At 35.7% G+C, this 18,673-nt stretch overlaps 1 protein-coding gene across 1 annotated transcript; it reads right to left on the reverse strand.

Moving 5' to 3' along the window:
- Positions 1-2,208: 2,208 nt before the first annotated feature.
- On the reverse strand, positions 2,209-4,296 carry LOC123542864 (uncharacterized). Its single transcript, XM_045328888.2, has 2 exons — positions 4,227-4,296; positions 2,209-3,147 (listed from the first exon to the last, which is right to left on the reverse strand). The coding sequence occupies exon 2, from the start codon at positions 3,138-3,140 to the stop codon at positions 2,622-2,624; it is 519 nt and encodes a 172-aa protein (XP_045184823.2). The 5' UTR covers positions 3,141-3,147; positions 4,227-4,296; the 3' UTR covers positions 2,209-2,621.
- Between the last annotated feature and the right edge of the window lie 14,377 nt (positions 4,297-18,673).

Here is an 18,673-nt window from a genome sequence, read left to right on the forward strand (position 1 = left end):
AGACATGTTTTCCACAAAATATCCATATATTTACTTCAAGAAAACGAAATGAAAAAGGGAATAGTATGCAGTGAAATGCAAGTCAACTGAAGTCAGATACCCACATATTGCCGCATTTAAAAAAGCGGTCCTCAGAATAACACCCTACTTTCGTTTTCAGGTAAACAAAACAATTCGAAAACATGCGAATATTAGCATGAAAAGTGTCCTATTTTATGTAAAATTCATTCCACGAGTGAAATAATGTCCATTTGCCCCTCCCACTCCCCCCACCCCACCCCATCCCCATCCGGTTTACTCGCGAATGCGCGAAAAATGGGGAAAAGAGGATCTATTTATTTGGGACTTCTTTCGACTACACCACGTACATATGCATATTCTTGACCGTATTCTACACCACGGAAGCACATTTTTGATCGAATTACTGCAATATAATCTATAGAAGAATATTGCCAGTGCTGAATAAAAAATCAAAAGGAAATTTGGGATTATTTTGATGCAAGAAAAATATTTTTAGTAAAAAACTCAAACTGCAAAATAAGCTAAAAATGAAACCCCAGATTAGCCGGGGCGTATGTTCTCCGTGACGAATTGATAAAAGACATTGCCTGCAGTCATACGTTCCCACCTCTGATAATTCATGTGGGGAAGTTGGCAGTTACTTGCGGAGAACAGGTTTGTACTGGTACAGAATCCAGGAACACCGGTTAGATTAACTGCCCGCCGTTACATGACTGAAATACTGTTGAAAAACGACGTTAAAACCAAAACAAACACACAAACAAACATTTTGGCTTTTTTTATGAGAGAAATTTCTTCAACGCAATACCAGTGGGTCGAGACGGACCAGAATGAGATTAGGCAGACAGTATGCATAACGTTAGTATCAAAGAAGCGTCTTTAACAATGTCTATTAGACATGTTTGTTGGCATCATTGTGTTGGAACACATAAGTATTACTGAGAGTTTATTTATAGAGCGCTTAGTGTGAAACTGGTCTATCTGCATAAAGAAATAGAAACAGTTACTAACATAAGAAGTTGTTGGTGCTTTAGGTTTCAAACGGAATTGCCGAGTGACTAGACGGTCAACTACCTTAAATGGTTTCTTTTTGAGCGTTTACGTTGCATTTATACCTGAAGTGGATGTGGGCGTTTTTTTTTAGTGTTTAAGAGATTGTTTGTGTTACGATACAGGCGTTGTGTTTGTTTGTTTGTTTGTTTTGGGTTTAATGCCGTTTTTCAACAGTATTTCAGTCATGTAACGGCGGGCAGTTAACCTAACCAGTGTTCCTGGATTCTGTACCAGTACAAACCTGTTCTCCGCAAGGCGTTGTGGGGTTAATTGGCTATAGATAACAACACTGTAAAATTTAAGAGATTTTTTTATTCCAGGAGAAAGTTACATGCTTTAAAGGAAATCAGAGAAATAGGAAGTCAACTCACATCTATTGTAGCGACACTATACAGTTGATCTAATATTTCTTAATGAAAATTATAAAATACTATAAACTAGTCAGGTTATATATTACTTCTGCTGTCAAGTTTAGTAAAATATTAAGGATATGTGTATAACAAAAATCTACCAGGGAAATACTAATTGGACGTATAAGTGCAGTTCATATGCGAACTGGTTTCAGAATGTACTAGTAAATCGCAGTCAATTACAGCGCAATTATAAGAGAGAAAAAAATCAACATACGAGAAATATATACATATTATTCAAAAGTCTTATATAAAATGTTGATAATATCTGAAAGACCTATTAATAGCTTAAAGAATCATTCATATGACGCTGTTTTGTTTGTTTGTTTGTTTGTTGTTTTTTTTTTTTTTTTTTGTTGTGGCGCATGAATACTAAATCTTAAAAATGGTGAATATGATTATGTTCAAATTGCCATAACTTTGTTTACTGTCTATTTATACTGAGACTTGAATGAACTTTCGTTTAAAGCTGTACAATATATTCTTTCTCTTATTTATTATTATTGTCATAAGGATCTCTGGGTATTTCCTCTTTTTGATTTGTAGGGCCAAAAGTAGCACAGTTTTTTTCCACATATTAGTTTTAGTCAATATTCAAACGTTTTCAAAAATAAAATTTAAAACAAAATGCATTGACATATTTCCAGTATGCGGCTGTCTACAATGGATTGCTATATTCAAATGAAGAAGTGTCGCATTAAAAACTGATAATTATAGTACATGGTAAGTTTAAAATCAGAACGATTGAAACAAAGGAAAGAAATAAAAAAAAAATCTAGAATTTACATTGAACAGAAGAAAAATGTAATCTAAAAAGAAACATAAACACAGTGAAATATTTGTAGGTGTTTTACCTTTCAAAAAAATACATCCAATAAAGTTTAATAATGATACACTTATTGATAGTATCTTAAGTCTGTTAACGTTAAAATTCTTATTTTTTGAAGGTTGAAGTTTTCACTGTATCACCTGGGCGTTTGTCCATTTTATCATTTGCGTTACAGGAAGCCTGATGTTGTTGGAGAGTATTTGGCGGACTAATTGTTATTTTTATTGGATGAATTAGGGTCTCTGTCTAATTCGTCAGGGTTATGTAATGTAGTTGATTTATCCGTTCTATCATCACTGTTTGTTCATCTAGTTCTTTGCGCCGTTTTGACTGTTTTCTCTGGAACGATCTCCATTTGAGTTTCCTTTGCCATCGTTACTGCCTGACTTTGCAGAACAGGCAGACTCTTCTTTGTCAAGGGTAGCAAGTAGATCCTTATTGTCGTAGTTGACATTTGTCTCGAGTGTTACCTTCACGTTTCTCTTTCCATTTGCTCTGCCACCAGCCACGTTTTGTCTTCCTTTCTTGATGAGATTCATTATCTTCTTAGCCGTTTTAGCGTCGACTGTTTCCTCCAAACGAAGTACTCCTTTGTAATCTGCATTCTGCTCTCCGCAGCCAGACACATCGTTGTTTGCTGAACTTGCCTCCTGATTGGCTTTCTCCGTAACACCTGAGTTGTCTGATGAGCCATCATCAGGTGGCATTGTTGGAACTGCTCCTCCCGTCCCGGTTCCATCGTTTGATTCACCTCTTTGTGCTTGTACATCCTCTGCGAATGCTACAACTAGTAGCATGGTAACTGACATTGTTATTATCAGACGCATTGTGAATCTGAAAAGAAACCATCATCGACGTATTATTTGATCAAAAATCTATCTATATTTATCATTTTGAGCCTCGATGTCTGTGTTTGCAAAAATAAACTTGATACATGAGTTTGAATCACTGACAAACGCGCGTAAGCTATTCTTTTTCTGAAAATTACTTTGATGCAAAAGTTTAAAATGTACTTATATTTTTTTTTCTTTTCTTTTTTTTTTTTTTTTTTTTTTTATTATGTCCGTTATGCGGTAGGACACTAAGACGTTTAACACTTTGCTTAGCACTTACGCTGAAATAGCTCGCTCGCTTTCACAATTTCCTTAGGTTTAAAGATATCTAATAGCTATATTTCCCCTTAGATATTTACGTCGAATATATTTAACTTTACTAAATATAAAAATTAATTGTTTATTGTAGCAGTCCATTATTTAAAAAATCCGTATTTTTAGCGTCAGTACACATTTATGCCGTGCTCAGCTATACTTGTATGAAGTCTGTTCTATTTCAAACCTAATGCATAGTACAGTAGACATTGTATTTAACGACCATCCAAGGGACTACCAAACTATGGTCTCTTAAAGCAATGAAGGTAATACAATTTGCTAAAATACCAGATCATGTGCTGTGTTGCAAAAAAGAGAGATAATTTTTAACATATTAAACATGTTTCTTTTCACTAAAATCTATCAAATGACAACGCAGACCAGGTGCAGTGTCGTTTTTGATGTCCATTCGCTAAATGTACTATTAATACTTATGGATTTATTAATTTTATGTAAAACTATATCTAGTATTTGTTCAAGTTTTCAAATACGTGTATGAAAACTGCGTCTGGCAAACCATTAATGAAAACAGTTTTACACAGAAAATGGTATATTTTGCCTAATAATTCTATGTAAACTCATTGATTGATGAAACAAAGTTATAGAAATAAATACAAAATAAATAGATAAATAAATAATTTTTTTTTTATTTATTTAAAGAAATAAAAGTTTAAAGAAATAAATAGATAAACAGTAGATAGCTAATTAGATAAATAAGTAAACAAATATAGAAATATAGAATGCAAATGTTAATAAAAATATTACCTCTTTTTGATTTGTAATCTCCTATCGACAGAGTTAACTAAGGCAGCTGTTCAATAACGTGCAGACAAGTGTGTGCCCGGGTATGATCTAGACGTCCCTATATAAAGCTGCACTCAACAAAGCCCGTTTCATTGGACCTATCTCATGCAAACAATGATTTACAAAATAGGGTTTTGAAACAACATAATAGAACTACGCTAAGCCAAATAATTTAAGAATGTTTTAAAAAACAAAGCTACAAATGATGAGCGGGAAAGCAGAAATATGGACTCCTTTTTTTCTTCTCGTTTTGTCGTCTCAATGAATTGCAGCGTTGAGAAGAGAGTAAATTAGAAAAAAAAATAAGCAAAAGCACCCGTGTTATTTGAAATTATGTTTGTACAGAGTATAAAGAAGGAAGAAAGAAAACAAAATACGCCCATACTTTAACGAATATTTAAAAAAATCGTTACATTAAGAGGCTCTGTAGAAAACTTGAAAGCGCGGAAATTGTCCATATGCTTTTTTCCTGTAAACCCGTAAACGGTAACCTAGGATTTTTTTTTTCAAAACACCTAATACATTAACAGATTCATTATTAACAAGGCAGTCTGAAAGACAGCTAAATCTCCCGCCACTGGTATGGATGGTGATAGGGTAAACCTTTGAGCTTGAGCTGTGACCTTGACCTTGAACTGACATGGCTGACCCATGTATCCTGCTCATCGTCTAGATGAGGTGATCATTTGACCCAAATTTCATTAAAATCCTTCAAGGGGTTTAGGAGATACAGAGCTCAAACCTTTGACCTTGAGTTGTGACCTTGACCTTGAGTTGACATGGCTGACTCATGAGTTCTTGATGAGGTGACCATTTGACCCAAATTTAATATAAAGCCTTCAAGGGGTTTAGGAGATACAGAGTGGACACAAAAGGAAAGGCTCAAACATTTGACCAGGCGTTGTGTCCTTGACCTTCAGCCAGTATGGCTGACTTATCAGTTCTGCACATTGTCTTGATGAGGTGATCATATGACCCAAGTTTTAAAAAATTCTTTCAAGGGGTTTAGGAGATATAGAGCAGATACGAAATGGAAGGCTAAAACCTTTGAACTTGATTTGTGACCTTGACCTTGAGCCGGCATGGCTGACTCATGAGTTCTGCACATCATCTTGGATAGGTGATAATTTGACCCAGCTTTCACATGAATTCTTCAAGGGGATTAGGAGATACAGAGCGGACACAAAATGGAAGGCTCAAACCTTTGACCCGGCGTTGTGACCTTGACCTTGAGTCAACGTGGCTGACTCATCAGTTCTGCACATTGTCTTGATGAGGTGATCATTTGACCCAAGTTTGATGAAAATCCTTCAAGGGGTTTAGGAGATAAAGAGCGGACACAAAATGGAAGGCTCAAAACTTTGACCTTGAGTTCAGACCTTGACCTTGAGCTAACATAGCTGACTTATGAGTTTTGCAAATTGTCTTGATGAGGTGATCATTTGACCCAGCTTTCATATGAATTCTACAAGGGGATTAGGAAATACAGAGCGGACACAGAATGGAAGGCTCAAACCTTTGACCCGGCGTTGTGATCTTGACCTTGAGTCAACCTAGCTGACTTATAAGTTTTGCACATTGTCTTGATGAGGTAATCATTTGACCCAAGTTTCATGATTATCCTTCAAGGGGTTTAGGAGATAAAGAGCGGGCACGAAATGGAAGGCTCAAACCTTTGACCTTGAGTTGTGACCTTGACCTTGAACCGACATGGTTGACTCATGGATTCTGCACATTGTCTTGATGAGGTGATCATTTGACCCAAGTTTCATGAAAATCTTTCAAGGGGTTTAGGAGATATAGAGCGGACACAAAATGTTACGGAAGGACGGAAGACGGAAGGACGGAATGACGGAAGTACGGACGGAGACCATTCCTATAACCCCCACCACTCGTGGCGGGGGATGAAAAATGCATACTAATTTGATGACGAGCATCGCTGAAAATTGACAAAATTTTCTACTTGCCTTTTTAGAATAATAGAGCTACCTAAAATTTGCATTAAAGTCAGCCGGACCCACTAGGAAATAAGTAAATTAGATTGCAGTTGCGACTTTAGGCGTATTGTAAGAGAACGTTATTTATTTATTTATTTATTTATTTATTTATTTATTTATTTTTCTTAATGAAAAAAGTAGTAACAACAACAAAAAACAATAAAGACGGTATTCGATCAAATAACTACTTTCTGTATGCTTTAATTTTGCTTTAGTATTAAGCATTAATCTACTTCATCGGTATTCATGTAATGCAGTAGGTTACATCACGTAGACTGTCATGGCCTCACATATTCCAACGAAATATATTTTTAATACCTATATCTTTCGACTGAATAATAATATACCTGGAAAAAAAGTAGACTTTAGAAAAACAAACAATTTCTTAAAAGACCAATATACGCCCGCTTTGAAATACACTACAGTATACTGATAAATCGCATGATGAGTTTTAACCTACTTGATAAATAATACCAAATTATGGTACAAATCTTTTAATTTATCTTATCTATTCCCTAGTTTTGAATCATATTATTTTACGTTCATGAAAATTCTGTAACAAGAAGTTTGTTAAATACAAATGAAAAACGCCTCTTTTCATCTGATATACGTCATTAATAATTAAAAAAAAATAAAATAAATAAAAGCGTTGTCGCAACTTTTTAGACTTCATTATATAGATCTATACAGCTTTTAAAGTGTTAATAGAATTGGTTTTTAATTGGTTTTCAAAAATGCATTTTGATCGTGGTATTTGCTGTAAAGTATTAGTTTAAGCCAACATTGTAAACCCTTTTTTATTAAATAGTAATTATGTCTCCTTTTTCCATTAGATCACTTTAATACTTTTGAATATCCCACTTTATTCAGATTTCTTTTATTATTTGCCAAAATTGCAGAAAGTTTTTCTAATGACATTTACATTCAATACTGAATTGAGCCGCACCATGAGAAAACCAACATAGTACATTTGCGACTAGCATGGATCCAAAGCAGTCTGGTCAGGATCCATGCTGTTTGCTTTCAAAGCCTATTGCAATTAGAGAAACCGTTAGCGAACAGCATGGATCCTGACCAGACTGCGTGGATGCGCAGGCTGGTCTGGATCCTTGCTGATCGCAAATGCACTATATTGGTTTCCTCATTGTGCGGCTCAGTTATAATGTCGAAAGAAGTAAAACGTTCCTCTGTGGCTCCTTAAAGCTCCGTATGTAAATGTAGTGAACCCGTATTGACAATCGGCAATTTCCGTACGTTTACGTATCTTCCATGCGTGATTTCGGCATCTTTCGGCCATAACAGTTTTTTTTCCATAACAACCGGAGATTGCCGAATACGCGTACGGAGAATACGTAAATGAACGGAAATTGACGATTGTATAAATTTCGAGTTCACTACCTTGAACAAAGGCCAATTTGAGAAGTTAGTTGACTGGCTGCAAAAACCCTGTGGTTTATTTATATAGGTGAGCACTAAGGCAGGTTCAACTGTAAATCAAAGTAACATAGCATACGAAATGCGCAATGATTGCACTAAATTTGAGTAACTTCATTTAATGTGTTTGAAACTAATAGGTTAAGCATTGACCTTCAGATCATGTACGACAACTTTCAACAAGGCTTTGAAACTTAGTTACAACATGACAGATTATATGTTATGCACACATAAGAATTAATTGGTTTCACATTTTTCTCATTCATAATCGAAAAGCATTTATAACGGGGTACTGGAGGTAAACTGCCTTAATAATTTTAAAAGGTTTCTATTTAAGTGTGTATTGATCAAGGTGGGAAAGTTTCTATAGCCGAGGCAATACAGGCAATATTAGGGGACGCCCATTAGAAAATGTTTTTCTTGAGTAGGAAATCCTTAATAGTGTTTAGAAACACAATTTCAGGTTCTAATGATCATAATATGACCAAACTTTGATTTTAAAGAAAGGCCATTTTAGCCAAAATCTGGAGTCCAGTAAGCAGTTTTCTGAGCTTCTCGGCCTAGAGTCGCCTACCCAACTTTCAAAACCTCACACAAAAGTCTGTAACCACACACCTGAAATAAAGATATTGCAACATTAACATCACTGTATGTCTATCGTTACAAACCATCTGCAATACATCTCTAATATCTAGTTTTCTGTTTACAAGACCTGAATTTTGTGCTCTCCCGGTCGCGGAAACTGATGACGAAAAAAGCTAAATTTGCCAATTTTCAAATCGCTGTAGAAAATTCCCTGCAAATGATAGCCCCAACAGCTACACTGTTCCATACTCCAGTAACACTGCAAAATCTGAAAATAAGCTCAAATATATGTGCCATCCATACCGTTTTTTCACTATTCCAGTTTTCCTGAGGTCCCTGCTAAAATGACAACCCCACTTTAAGCTAGCTCAGTGGAAGCATGTATACGCACATGCAAGTCATTACGTCATACTATCAAGATCAAGGCTACTCAACTGATTTTCTTTAAATAAGTGAAACTCAATTCCAGCCGCTGAAACTTCAATTCTAGCAATTATTATTATTTTAAACTTCAAATATCTACTTCAATCCGTAAATTGCCTCTTATTTGTAAATTTGACCTGGCCAATTCGACACTATAACAGCTCAAAGCTGTTTACTGCCTCCTTTATGTTTTGATTTTACTATAAAGATTTTTGGTTACCATAATCCGTAACTCATACGTTTGTTTTACTAAACCGGCTAAAATGTCGAATAAAAAGTATAAAAAGATCCTGTGGAAGCAAAGAAAGTAACCAAGAAGAATAATAGCAGACTCGAAAGTACATGTGGAACCCCAAATGTTAATCGGGCGTTAATTAAATCTCGTACAACTGGGTCCAGATGAAAAGATGAGAAAAAAGGTAATTTTGTGATATATTTAAATTTCAAATTTGTTCAAACAAGTATTCATATGCATTAACCTTTATGATCATTTCAGTACTGTCAAATAAACATCTGAATGTGCTGACTGAATATCACATGTGGTTAAGAGCACAGGAGTCTGAAATTCTATCAATAAGACCGTAGAAGTCTATCTTTACAAAAAATACCCCCCCCACCCATATATATAAAGTTTATTATATATATATATATATAGGCGGTTTTTTTTGTAAAGATAGACTTCTATGGTCTTATTGATAGAATTTCAGACTCCTGTGTTAAGAGCTATGAATAAATACACTTATTTTCCTCACAATCATAGTAAACCAATATAAAGTCAACAATGAACATTTTACCGCGTTTTCTACCATATTTAGAGTTGTTTATACTATTTTGATAATTAAGAAATAATAAATCTATATCTCATCGGTGATTTGTCGCTGAATAAATCACTGTTTGGAGTTCAGATGCGAAGGAATTATATCACGAGGGCGTAGCCCGAGTGATATAATGCTACGCATCTGAACGACAAACAGTGATTTATTCAAGAGCAAATCACTAAATGAGATATATTATTTCGATTCTAACACGTTATCAAAGACTTTAAAGTACACCTTGTCGGCATGCATTGGATATTTGCCCGTTTTCAATCGGGTTCTTTTCCAGCGCGCCGTTACGCCGCTTGACGCTATGACGTAATAGTTGTGACGTCAGAACAGTGAATTGTTGTTTAATAAATCACTGTCTCCAGCCTTCTTTGTTTAATAGGAAAATGAATCGGATCGTGTTAGAATATATGATATATTGCTAAAAGTAAATAAATCGTTAACCTCTACCCTTCTTAGTTTCTAAAATGGACTGGTCCATCATTCAGTTTGGGCAGTACCATTTATTATTTGAAGATGTGTTCATTGAAAATTAACTGACTGAATAGTGAACAGTGCAGACCATGATCAGACTTCACGAAGCTTATATACTATCGTCTTTGGAATGACGCTACCAGGAATGGAACCCCGAACTCCAGGACATAAAGCAGACACCCTAGCACTGAATATTGAGGCGGATGAGACTGGGATGTTTGATGAGCAAATTGCATTTTATACATTTTTATATATATAACATCGAAGCTGAAAGATTTTGTATATGCATGAAGAATTCACGATTCGTTTCCTACTTTTCTCACTGTGGGGAATCACAGGATCAAAATAATCTCTAAACCAAAGCTATGTTTTAAAGAACATGAATAAATTTCCTACCATGATAAGGTATAAATATTTCAACATAGCCTAACATATGACCTGGAACAACTGATACGTATTAGACCTTCCTATTATGACTAATGAAAATTGTTAAATCATTATGTAGTTGACAATGATGATAGATCCTGTAATTACAAACACAAAGGGCAATAAGAAGTCTGAGTGTGTTGAATTTTCCAGATAAAAAGATTACTGTAACTGAAAAGTTTGTAGTTTTAGGATATATCTTTGTCGCCATATAATATAGGCCTACTATATTTAAGATTTACAGCAAAAGTTGCTTCAATATTATCCCATATTATTCATAAATTTATTTTTGTTTAAAAGACCATTTTGATCATGTGATTCCCCGTAGTGTTTCCCAGGATATGTTTTTTCAGAGAAACGCATCACTATGGTTAATATAAAACTAGGTCTAATATGAAACATTGTCCATGAAACATTACGAATATACTTTGTAACTGTAATTTTGTAATACGAGTGCAAAAGGATTAATTATTGCTTTAATCTGCAATGTTTTTGTTTGTTTGTTTTCGGTTTTACGCCGTCTTTCAACAATATTTCAGTTATGTCACGGTGACAGTTAACCTGGAATATGTACCAGTACAAACCTGTTCTCCGCAAGTAACTGCAAACTTCCCGACTTGAATCAGAGGTAGAGGACGAATGATTTCCGACACAATGTATTCTATCAGCTTTATTCTAACACGATCCGATTCATTTTCCTATTAAACAAAGAAGGCTGAAAACAGTGAATTATTATACAACAATTCACTGTTCTGACGTCACAATTATTACGTCATATCGTCTAACGGCATAGCTTTATTCGACTGAGTAGATTTTGACGGACAACGGATAGCGTATGCCTTACGGGCCTTCGACACCCGGGGAATTAAAACACCAATGGTGGTTTTTCCGTTAATTATTAGGGGACGCCCATTAGAAAATAAGAGGGACTTGGCCTGTCAGATTTTTCTCAGACTCGTTTCAATTTTATTTTAAATAGGTAGGGGAGACCGGGGCTAGTGCGGCCCCATTTTAGAAAAAGCACAATCTATAAATGGTTTATACAGCCAGATCTCTGAAAATGTATATTTAAGTAAAATATGATGAGACTGTACTACTCCCCCTATTCCTTATAGTGTTTCTTTATCTCCATAAGGGTAATTTCTGTTCAAAGTGATCAGGTCAAGGTGACCGAACTTGCCCCGTGAAGGGGCAAGTTTGGCCACCCCAAGGGGCAAGTTCGGCTTGTCGAGACTTTATTATGCAATGTTAGTATATCACGGAACCATTCTGTAGATTGACAAATTAAAACATATTTATAACTCTAACACCATATAGTTTTTTTACTTTGAACAACAGCATGTGTGTTTATATTCACATTAAACATGAACTTGAACATTGAACTTGAACAGTTAACTTTTCCTGAATCCACAAGTCTAGAAACCCTGAACGTAAAAAAACTCTCTCAGTATATCTTTTTTTCATTTTGCTCTTATCTGTATCAGAATCACAGTTATGCATGTTGTGTCTGCATATTCTACATGTGCCCATATTTTAAACAAGAAGCTGCGTTCAATAAACGCTTGATGCCCCCGGCATCTTGTCGATACAAATCAACCTAAGTCCACAACGAGGTCAAGTTCAAGGCCAATCTGAGGTCAGGTGATGTCTGAAGACGAGGAATAGTTACAGGGTACATCTGCATTAGTATCAAGTCATTCTAGTAAGGGGTATTGATGCTAGACGAAACGGTCCCACTTGGTTAACCAAGAGATGGCCCATATAAAGCAACCTAAGTCCAAAATGAGGTCAAGATCAAGGTCAAACTGAGGTCAGGTGATGTCTGAAGATGAGAAATGGTCACATGTTACATCTGCATTCGTATCAAGTTATTCTAGTAAGGGATATTGATGCTAGACGAAACGGTCCCATTTGGTTAGCCTCGTACGGACGGACGGACGGACGAACGGACGGACGGACAGGACAATCACTATATGCCTTCTGCATCAGTAGATGCCGGGGGCATAAAAACAGTGCACTCGATCCATTATTCGCTAGGTCTACTGCTAGCCCAACTCTCACGACATACTAAGCAAAAAATATCCGTCACAACTCTGAGTTTCCTTTTTGTTTTATGTTCGATTTACTCCTTGAATTGATTTTGGTTTTTCTTGATTTCTATTGGTGTATTAGATTTCGGTAGCCCTTTGTCTGTTTCGTTGTTTTGTGTGACTTGCTTTGTGTAGTTTTCCACTTGTCTGGGTCTTTGATACCCGAATTTCATATTTGATGTAGCTTTATCCGGCTCGGGTGACTTGTCGATTTTTTTTCAAATAATCTTGTAGGGTTGAGCGTGGTACACAAAACAGTTGACTTGTTTTCTTGTATCCAGCAGAAATACTGTTGTAGTGATCTAACGCTTTTCTCAAAACGTCTTCTGATGTGGTGTCGCTACTTTTCTTCTTGTACGTACGCACCATGGTTAATTCTGAAATAAATAAGTAAAAAAAAGCTGTATTACCAATTTAATTATAATTGCATGTAGATCTATAGTTGCAACTGTTTCAAGACTAAAACTAAACAGCATTTCTCAAATGAAAATCTAACCCATGCACGACTATTATTCTACTAGACGTTAAAACTTGATAATGAAAATCTTAATATAAATGCCAGACAAATATTTCAACTTGCTAGATCTGCACGTGAACAAATGCTTTATTGTAATAAATAAATAAGGAATAAAACAATAACCATTAGTAAAATAGGCCGGCCAATAGATTGTTAGTGCGAGGCAAGTCCGGCTATAGGCCGAACGTGCCCCTTCTCAAAAGGCCGAACTAGCCCCAGACATTTACGAAATGTTCACGTGGCACCTCCTTGCATGGTGCAGAAAAATGAAATGTGGATGGTTTTATATTAAAGCCCAGTAACCTATGATAAAACATGTATAAAAGTTAAATCCGAATCTTAGCAGTTCTCAAGAAAAGTAAAAACTTAAATAGATGTGTAAATTTTACTCACCAATTGAAAAAATGAAGTTTCGGTTTCAAAACGACATAAACCATCACACGGCGGCCATTTTTGTAATTACGTTGATAAAAGCTTCACAAGTGACGTCACAATAGTCAATATTGATGACAGCTTTTTATCTTGGTTCACGCGCTATATATAATTATATGCCGAACATAACCCCGGCCTCCCCCTACATAAAAATTTGGTGCGAAACATCTATATATAAAATATAGTGCATGAAGTATAAACTCGCAATTTAACTGTGAGAAATTTTCAGTATTTATTCAAGATCATATCATATACTAAGTTTGTTCTGTGTTTTATCAGGAATAAAGTTTTTTTTATCCTACACAAATAATTCTAACATCATTTATTTTTCAAAACACAAATTGCCTTACCAAGCGAAAATTGAAAATGCAAGACATATAGGATTAGTAGGAAACGAATAATGAATGAGGGGAAGTAACTCTTACATCCTTATATTTCTTTGCATTACTGAGCTATACATCTTACAATGTAATGTACTTTATCTTTTGAAATTGAAATTAATATCTATAAAAAACATAAAAAGAGTTCAAAGGTCATGCATTTTACATAAAAGATGTTTAAAGCATTAATATATAAAAATAAATATGCACAAATGGATAAAAGCAGCAGGTTATGCACAATAAGAACTTAATTAAGCAAAAGGGTCATTTATTTTTCATGCCGTTTTTGAATTTAGTTTTAAATGGGCAACATAATTACTACACGAGAAGCAATATAATATGTGGATATCCTTGCTGGAATGAAAGTCAAATTATAACAATACTGTCTTTCAAACTGTAGGATATGGAAATCAATAATATCTTGTATTTTTGTTACGAGCGAATCGAACGTATTTTTTGTTTAATATGTAGACGACCCGCCCGCTTAGCTCAGTAGGAAGAGCACGGACCGCGGGGTCGTGAGTTCGATCCTCGGGCTAGGCGTATGTTCTCAGTGACTATTTGATAAAAGACATTGTGTCAGAAATCATTGTTTCTCCACCGCTGATTCATGGTGGGAAGTTGGCAGTTACTTGCGGAGAACAGGTTTGTACTGATACACAACCCTGATATTTCAAAACCTCAGAATATTTTAGAAAATTGCTAAAAAAAGAGAGGGCCGTGTGCTTGAATTTTTGCTTGACTGATCTGAAAAATCTGGACCTCACGCAAAATTTGCATAATAGGAGTCTATGGGAAATCTAAACTTTCATTATACCGTTTTCGCGAATAGAAATGAATAATAAATAACTTGATGGCTCCAAGTTTCCTATGAAATATGGTTGTGATTCCAAATTTGTGTAAAACTTTCACACTGGGCGACAGAATTATGAAGCGCAAATTAGAGGAGGCAAATGCATTATGCCATTGTGGAAATATTCCATTTATTTAGAAAGTTTAAATATTCAAACTGGCCATATACCAAACCATTACTTAGGGTGGCCAAACTTAGCTGTGCCATGACTATGAGACTTGGTATTAACATTAACCGATTATATGTTATTCGTTATTGTCTTGAGATAACCCCCCCATTTTTGTCCGAAGTACATTATACATGTACGTAGTCGCACACACATATATTTACGCCGAAAAGGTCTAATTTAGACCGTGTTAGTCAATATGTTAAATCGTGAAAGCGTCACACTCAGAGCTAAAAGCTAAAATCATATACATTTCCGTAAAAATGGTACGTAGCTTGATTTCTTTCACAGAGCTAGGAATAAACTGAGTAATAAATGAGCTGCACCATGAGAAAACCAACATAGTGCGTTTGCGAATAGCATGGATCCAGACCAGCCTGCGCATCCACGCAGTCATGCTGTTCCCTAACAGTTTCTCTAATTGCAATAGGCATTAAAAGCGAACTGCATGGATTCTGACCAGACTGCGTGGATGCGCAGGCTGGTCTGAATCCATGCTATTCACATATGCGTTATGTTGGTTTTCCCATGGCACGGCTCATATGCTTTTTAATGGTTAACAGTAAATTATTTTCCCTACATGCCTGTACTCAGTAATTACTTGTGATTCACTCAACACACATCAGAACCCAATTCAAATGAGAGTAACATTTTCCTGAAGGCTATATACCAATTAAAGAAATTGTTCTTTCTTTCATATAAAATTCAGCTACTTCAGATACAGTTTGATTTTGATACAGTTTTTAGATTTTCATTCCGTCGTAGACATATTTTCCACAAAATATCCATATATTTACTTCAAGTAAACGAAAACAAAAAGAGATATTGAATAGTATGCAGTGAAATGCACGTCAACTGAAGTCAGTTACCCTCATATTGCCGCATTTCAAAAATCGGTCCGCGCAATAAACACCCTACTTTCGTTTTCAGGTAAACAATTCGAAAACTTGCGAATATTAGCATGAAAAGTGTCCTATTTTATGTAAAATTCATTCCACGAGTGATATAATATCCACTTGCCCCCCGGTTTACTCGCAAATGCGGGAAAAATGGGGGGAAAAAGGATCTATTTATTTGGGACTTCTTTCGACTACACCACGTGCAGTAGTCTGGCTACCGACTAGATAATCTTTTTTTTTTTTAGAAAAAAAAATCTGTAAATAATTCTGACTTCATCAGTCCTGGCTCTGATTACCTAATGTTTTGAGAAGAAAAGGGACATAATTATACAAAATTTGAATAGTCTCAAGAGTTCTCTCCTATGAACAAAACATAAGGTCTGAACACAGGCTACACGTGCAGATGCACATTCTTGACCGAATTCTACACCACTGAAGCATCTTTTTGACCGAATTACTGCAATATAACCTATAGAAGAATATTGTCAGTGCTGAATAAAAAATCAAAAGGAAATTTTAGATTATTTTGATGCAAGAAAAATATTTTAGTCAAAAACTTAAACTGCAAAATCAGCTAAAAAGGAAACCCCAGATTTGGCGGGGCGTATGTTCTCCGTGTGGATTTGAAAAAAGACATTGTCTGAAATCATTCGTTCCCACTTCTGATAATTCATGTGGGGAAGTTGGCAGTTAATTGCGGAGAACAGGTTTGTACTGGTACAGAATCCAGGAGCACTGGTTAGATTAACTGCCCGCCGTTACATGACTGAAATACTCGGATGACAAACGGCGTTAAACCCAAAACAAACAAACATTTTGGGTTTTTTTTACGAGAGAAATTTCTTCAACGTAATACCAGCGCGTCGTGACGGACTAGAATGATATTAGGCAGACAGTATGCATAACGTGGATGTAGGACATTGCCCCCCAGGACATTTGCCCCCCAATGAAAAAATGAACTGCTGGACATTTGCCCCCCAGTTGAAATGGCAAATTGGACATTTGCCTCCCCCCCCCCCCCCCCCCCCCCCCCCATTGCTTACCTATAGAAGAATATTGTCAGTGCTGAATAAAGAATCAAAAGGAAATTTTGGATTATTTTGATGCAAGAAAAATATTTTTAGTCAAAAACTTAAACTGCAAAATCAGCTAAAATTGAAACCCCAGATTGGGCGGGGCGTATGTTCTCCGTGACGATTTGAAAAAAGACATTGTCTGAAATCATTCGTTCCCACTTCTGATAATTCATGTGGGGAAGTTGGCAGTTAATTGCGGAGAACAGGTTTGTACTGGTACAGAATCCAGGAGCACTGGTTAGATTAACTGCCCGCCGTTACATGACTGAAATACTCGGATGAAAAACGGCGTTAAACCCAAAACAAACAAACATTTTGGTTTTTTTTTTACGAGAGAAATTTCTTCAACGTAATACCAGCGCGTCGTGACGGACTAGAATGATATTAGGCAGACAGTATGCATAACGTGGATGTAGGACATTTGCCCCCCAGGACATTTGCCCCCAGGACATTTGCCCCCCAATGAAAAAATGAACTGCTGGACATTTGCCCCCCAGTTGAAATGGCAAATTGGACATTTGCCCCCCCCCCCTTGCTTTTTTTTGGAAGGGACATTTGCCCCCCCCCCCCCCCCCCCAATATTTGTGTCCTATATGCCAGTATATATAACTGTATTTTTTGTTGTTTTATTATCAAAATTACTCTAAAAGGCAATTTTCAGTAAAAAAAACTGTTTTATTGATAATAATTTGATAAATATGTTAATTACTTTCAGGTGTTAAGGTAAATAATAGCATATTATTGAGTAATAAAAGTGCTCATAGCAGCGTTATAATTTCTTAATTAGTGCAATGTTTTTAACACTCAAACTTGTTAATTTGGCAATTATCTACTACAAAATTGTATAAAACAAAGACATTGTCCCCTAAAATATGATGAATGTCTTGTACCAAGTTCCTAAAAAATCACTAGGGGACAAAAATATTGGGGGGGGGGGGGGGGGGGGAATGTCCGTTTCAGAAATAAAATTTGGGGGGCAAATGTCCTATCTACCATTTCAACTGGTGGACAAATGTCCAGCAGTCCAGTTTTTCATTGGGGGGCAAATGTCCTGGGGGGCAAATGTCCGGATCCCGCATAACGTTAGTATCAAAGAAGCGCGTTTAACAATGTCAATTAGACATGTTTGTTGGCATCATTGTGTTGGATGACATAAGTATTACTGAGAGTTTATTTATCGGGTGCTTAGAGTGAAACTGGTCTATCTGCATAAAGAAATAGAAACAGTTACAAACATAAGAAGTTGTTGGTGCTTTAGCTTTCAAACGGAATTGCCGATTGTCTAAACCGTCGACTACCTTAAATGGTTTCTTTTTGAGCGTTTACGTTGCTTTTATACCTGAAGTTGATGTTTTTTTAGTGTTTAAGAGATTGTTTGTGTTACGCGTTGTGGGGTTATATGGCTATAAATAACAACACTGTAAAATTTAAGAGAATTTTTTATTCCAGGAGAAAGTTACATGCTTCAAAGGAAATCAGAGAAATAGAAAGTCAACTCACATCTATTGTAGCGACACCATACAGCTGATCTAATATTTCTTAATGAAAATTATAAAATACTGTAAACTAGTCAGGTTATATATTACTTCTGCTGTTAAGTTTAGTAAAATATTAAGGATATATGTATAACAAAAAATATCTACCAGTGAAATACTATTTGGACGTATAAGTGTAGTTCATATGCAAATTGGTTTCAGAATGTAAATCGCACTCAGTTACAGCGCAATTATAAAAGAGAGAAAAATCAACATACAAGAAATATATACATATTATTCATGTCTTATATAAAATGTTGATAATATCTGAAAGACCTATTAATAGCTTAAAGAATC

The sequence above is a fragment of the Mercenaria mercenaria genome, chromosome 19, assembly GCF_021730395.1.
Source record: "Mercenaria mercenaria strain notata chromosome 19, MADL_Memer_1, whole genome shotgun sequence".
NCBI classification, from domain to species: Eukaryota; Metazoa; Mollusca; class Bivalvia; order Venerida; family Veneridae; genus Mercenaria; species Mercenaria mercenaria.

Coding starts and splice junctions, on each gene's coding strand:
- LOC123542864 (XM_045328888.2), bottom strand. CDS start 3,140: ATGCGTCTGATAATAACAATGTCAGTTACCATGCTACTAGTTGTAGCA.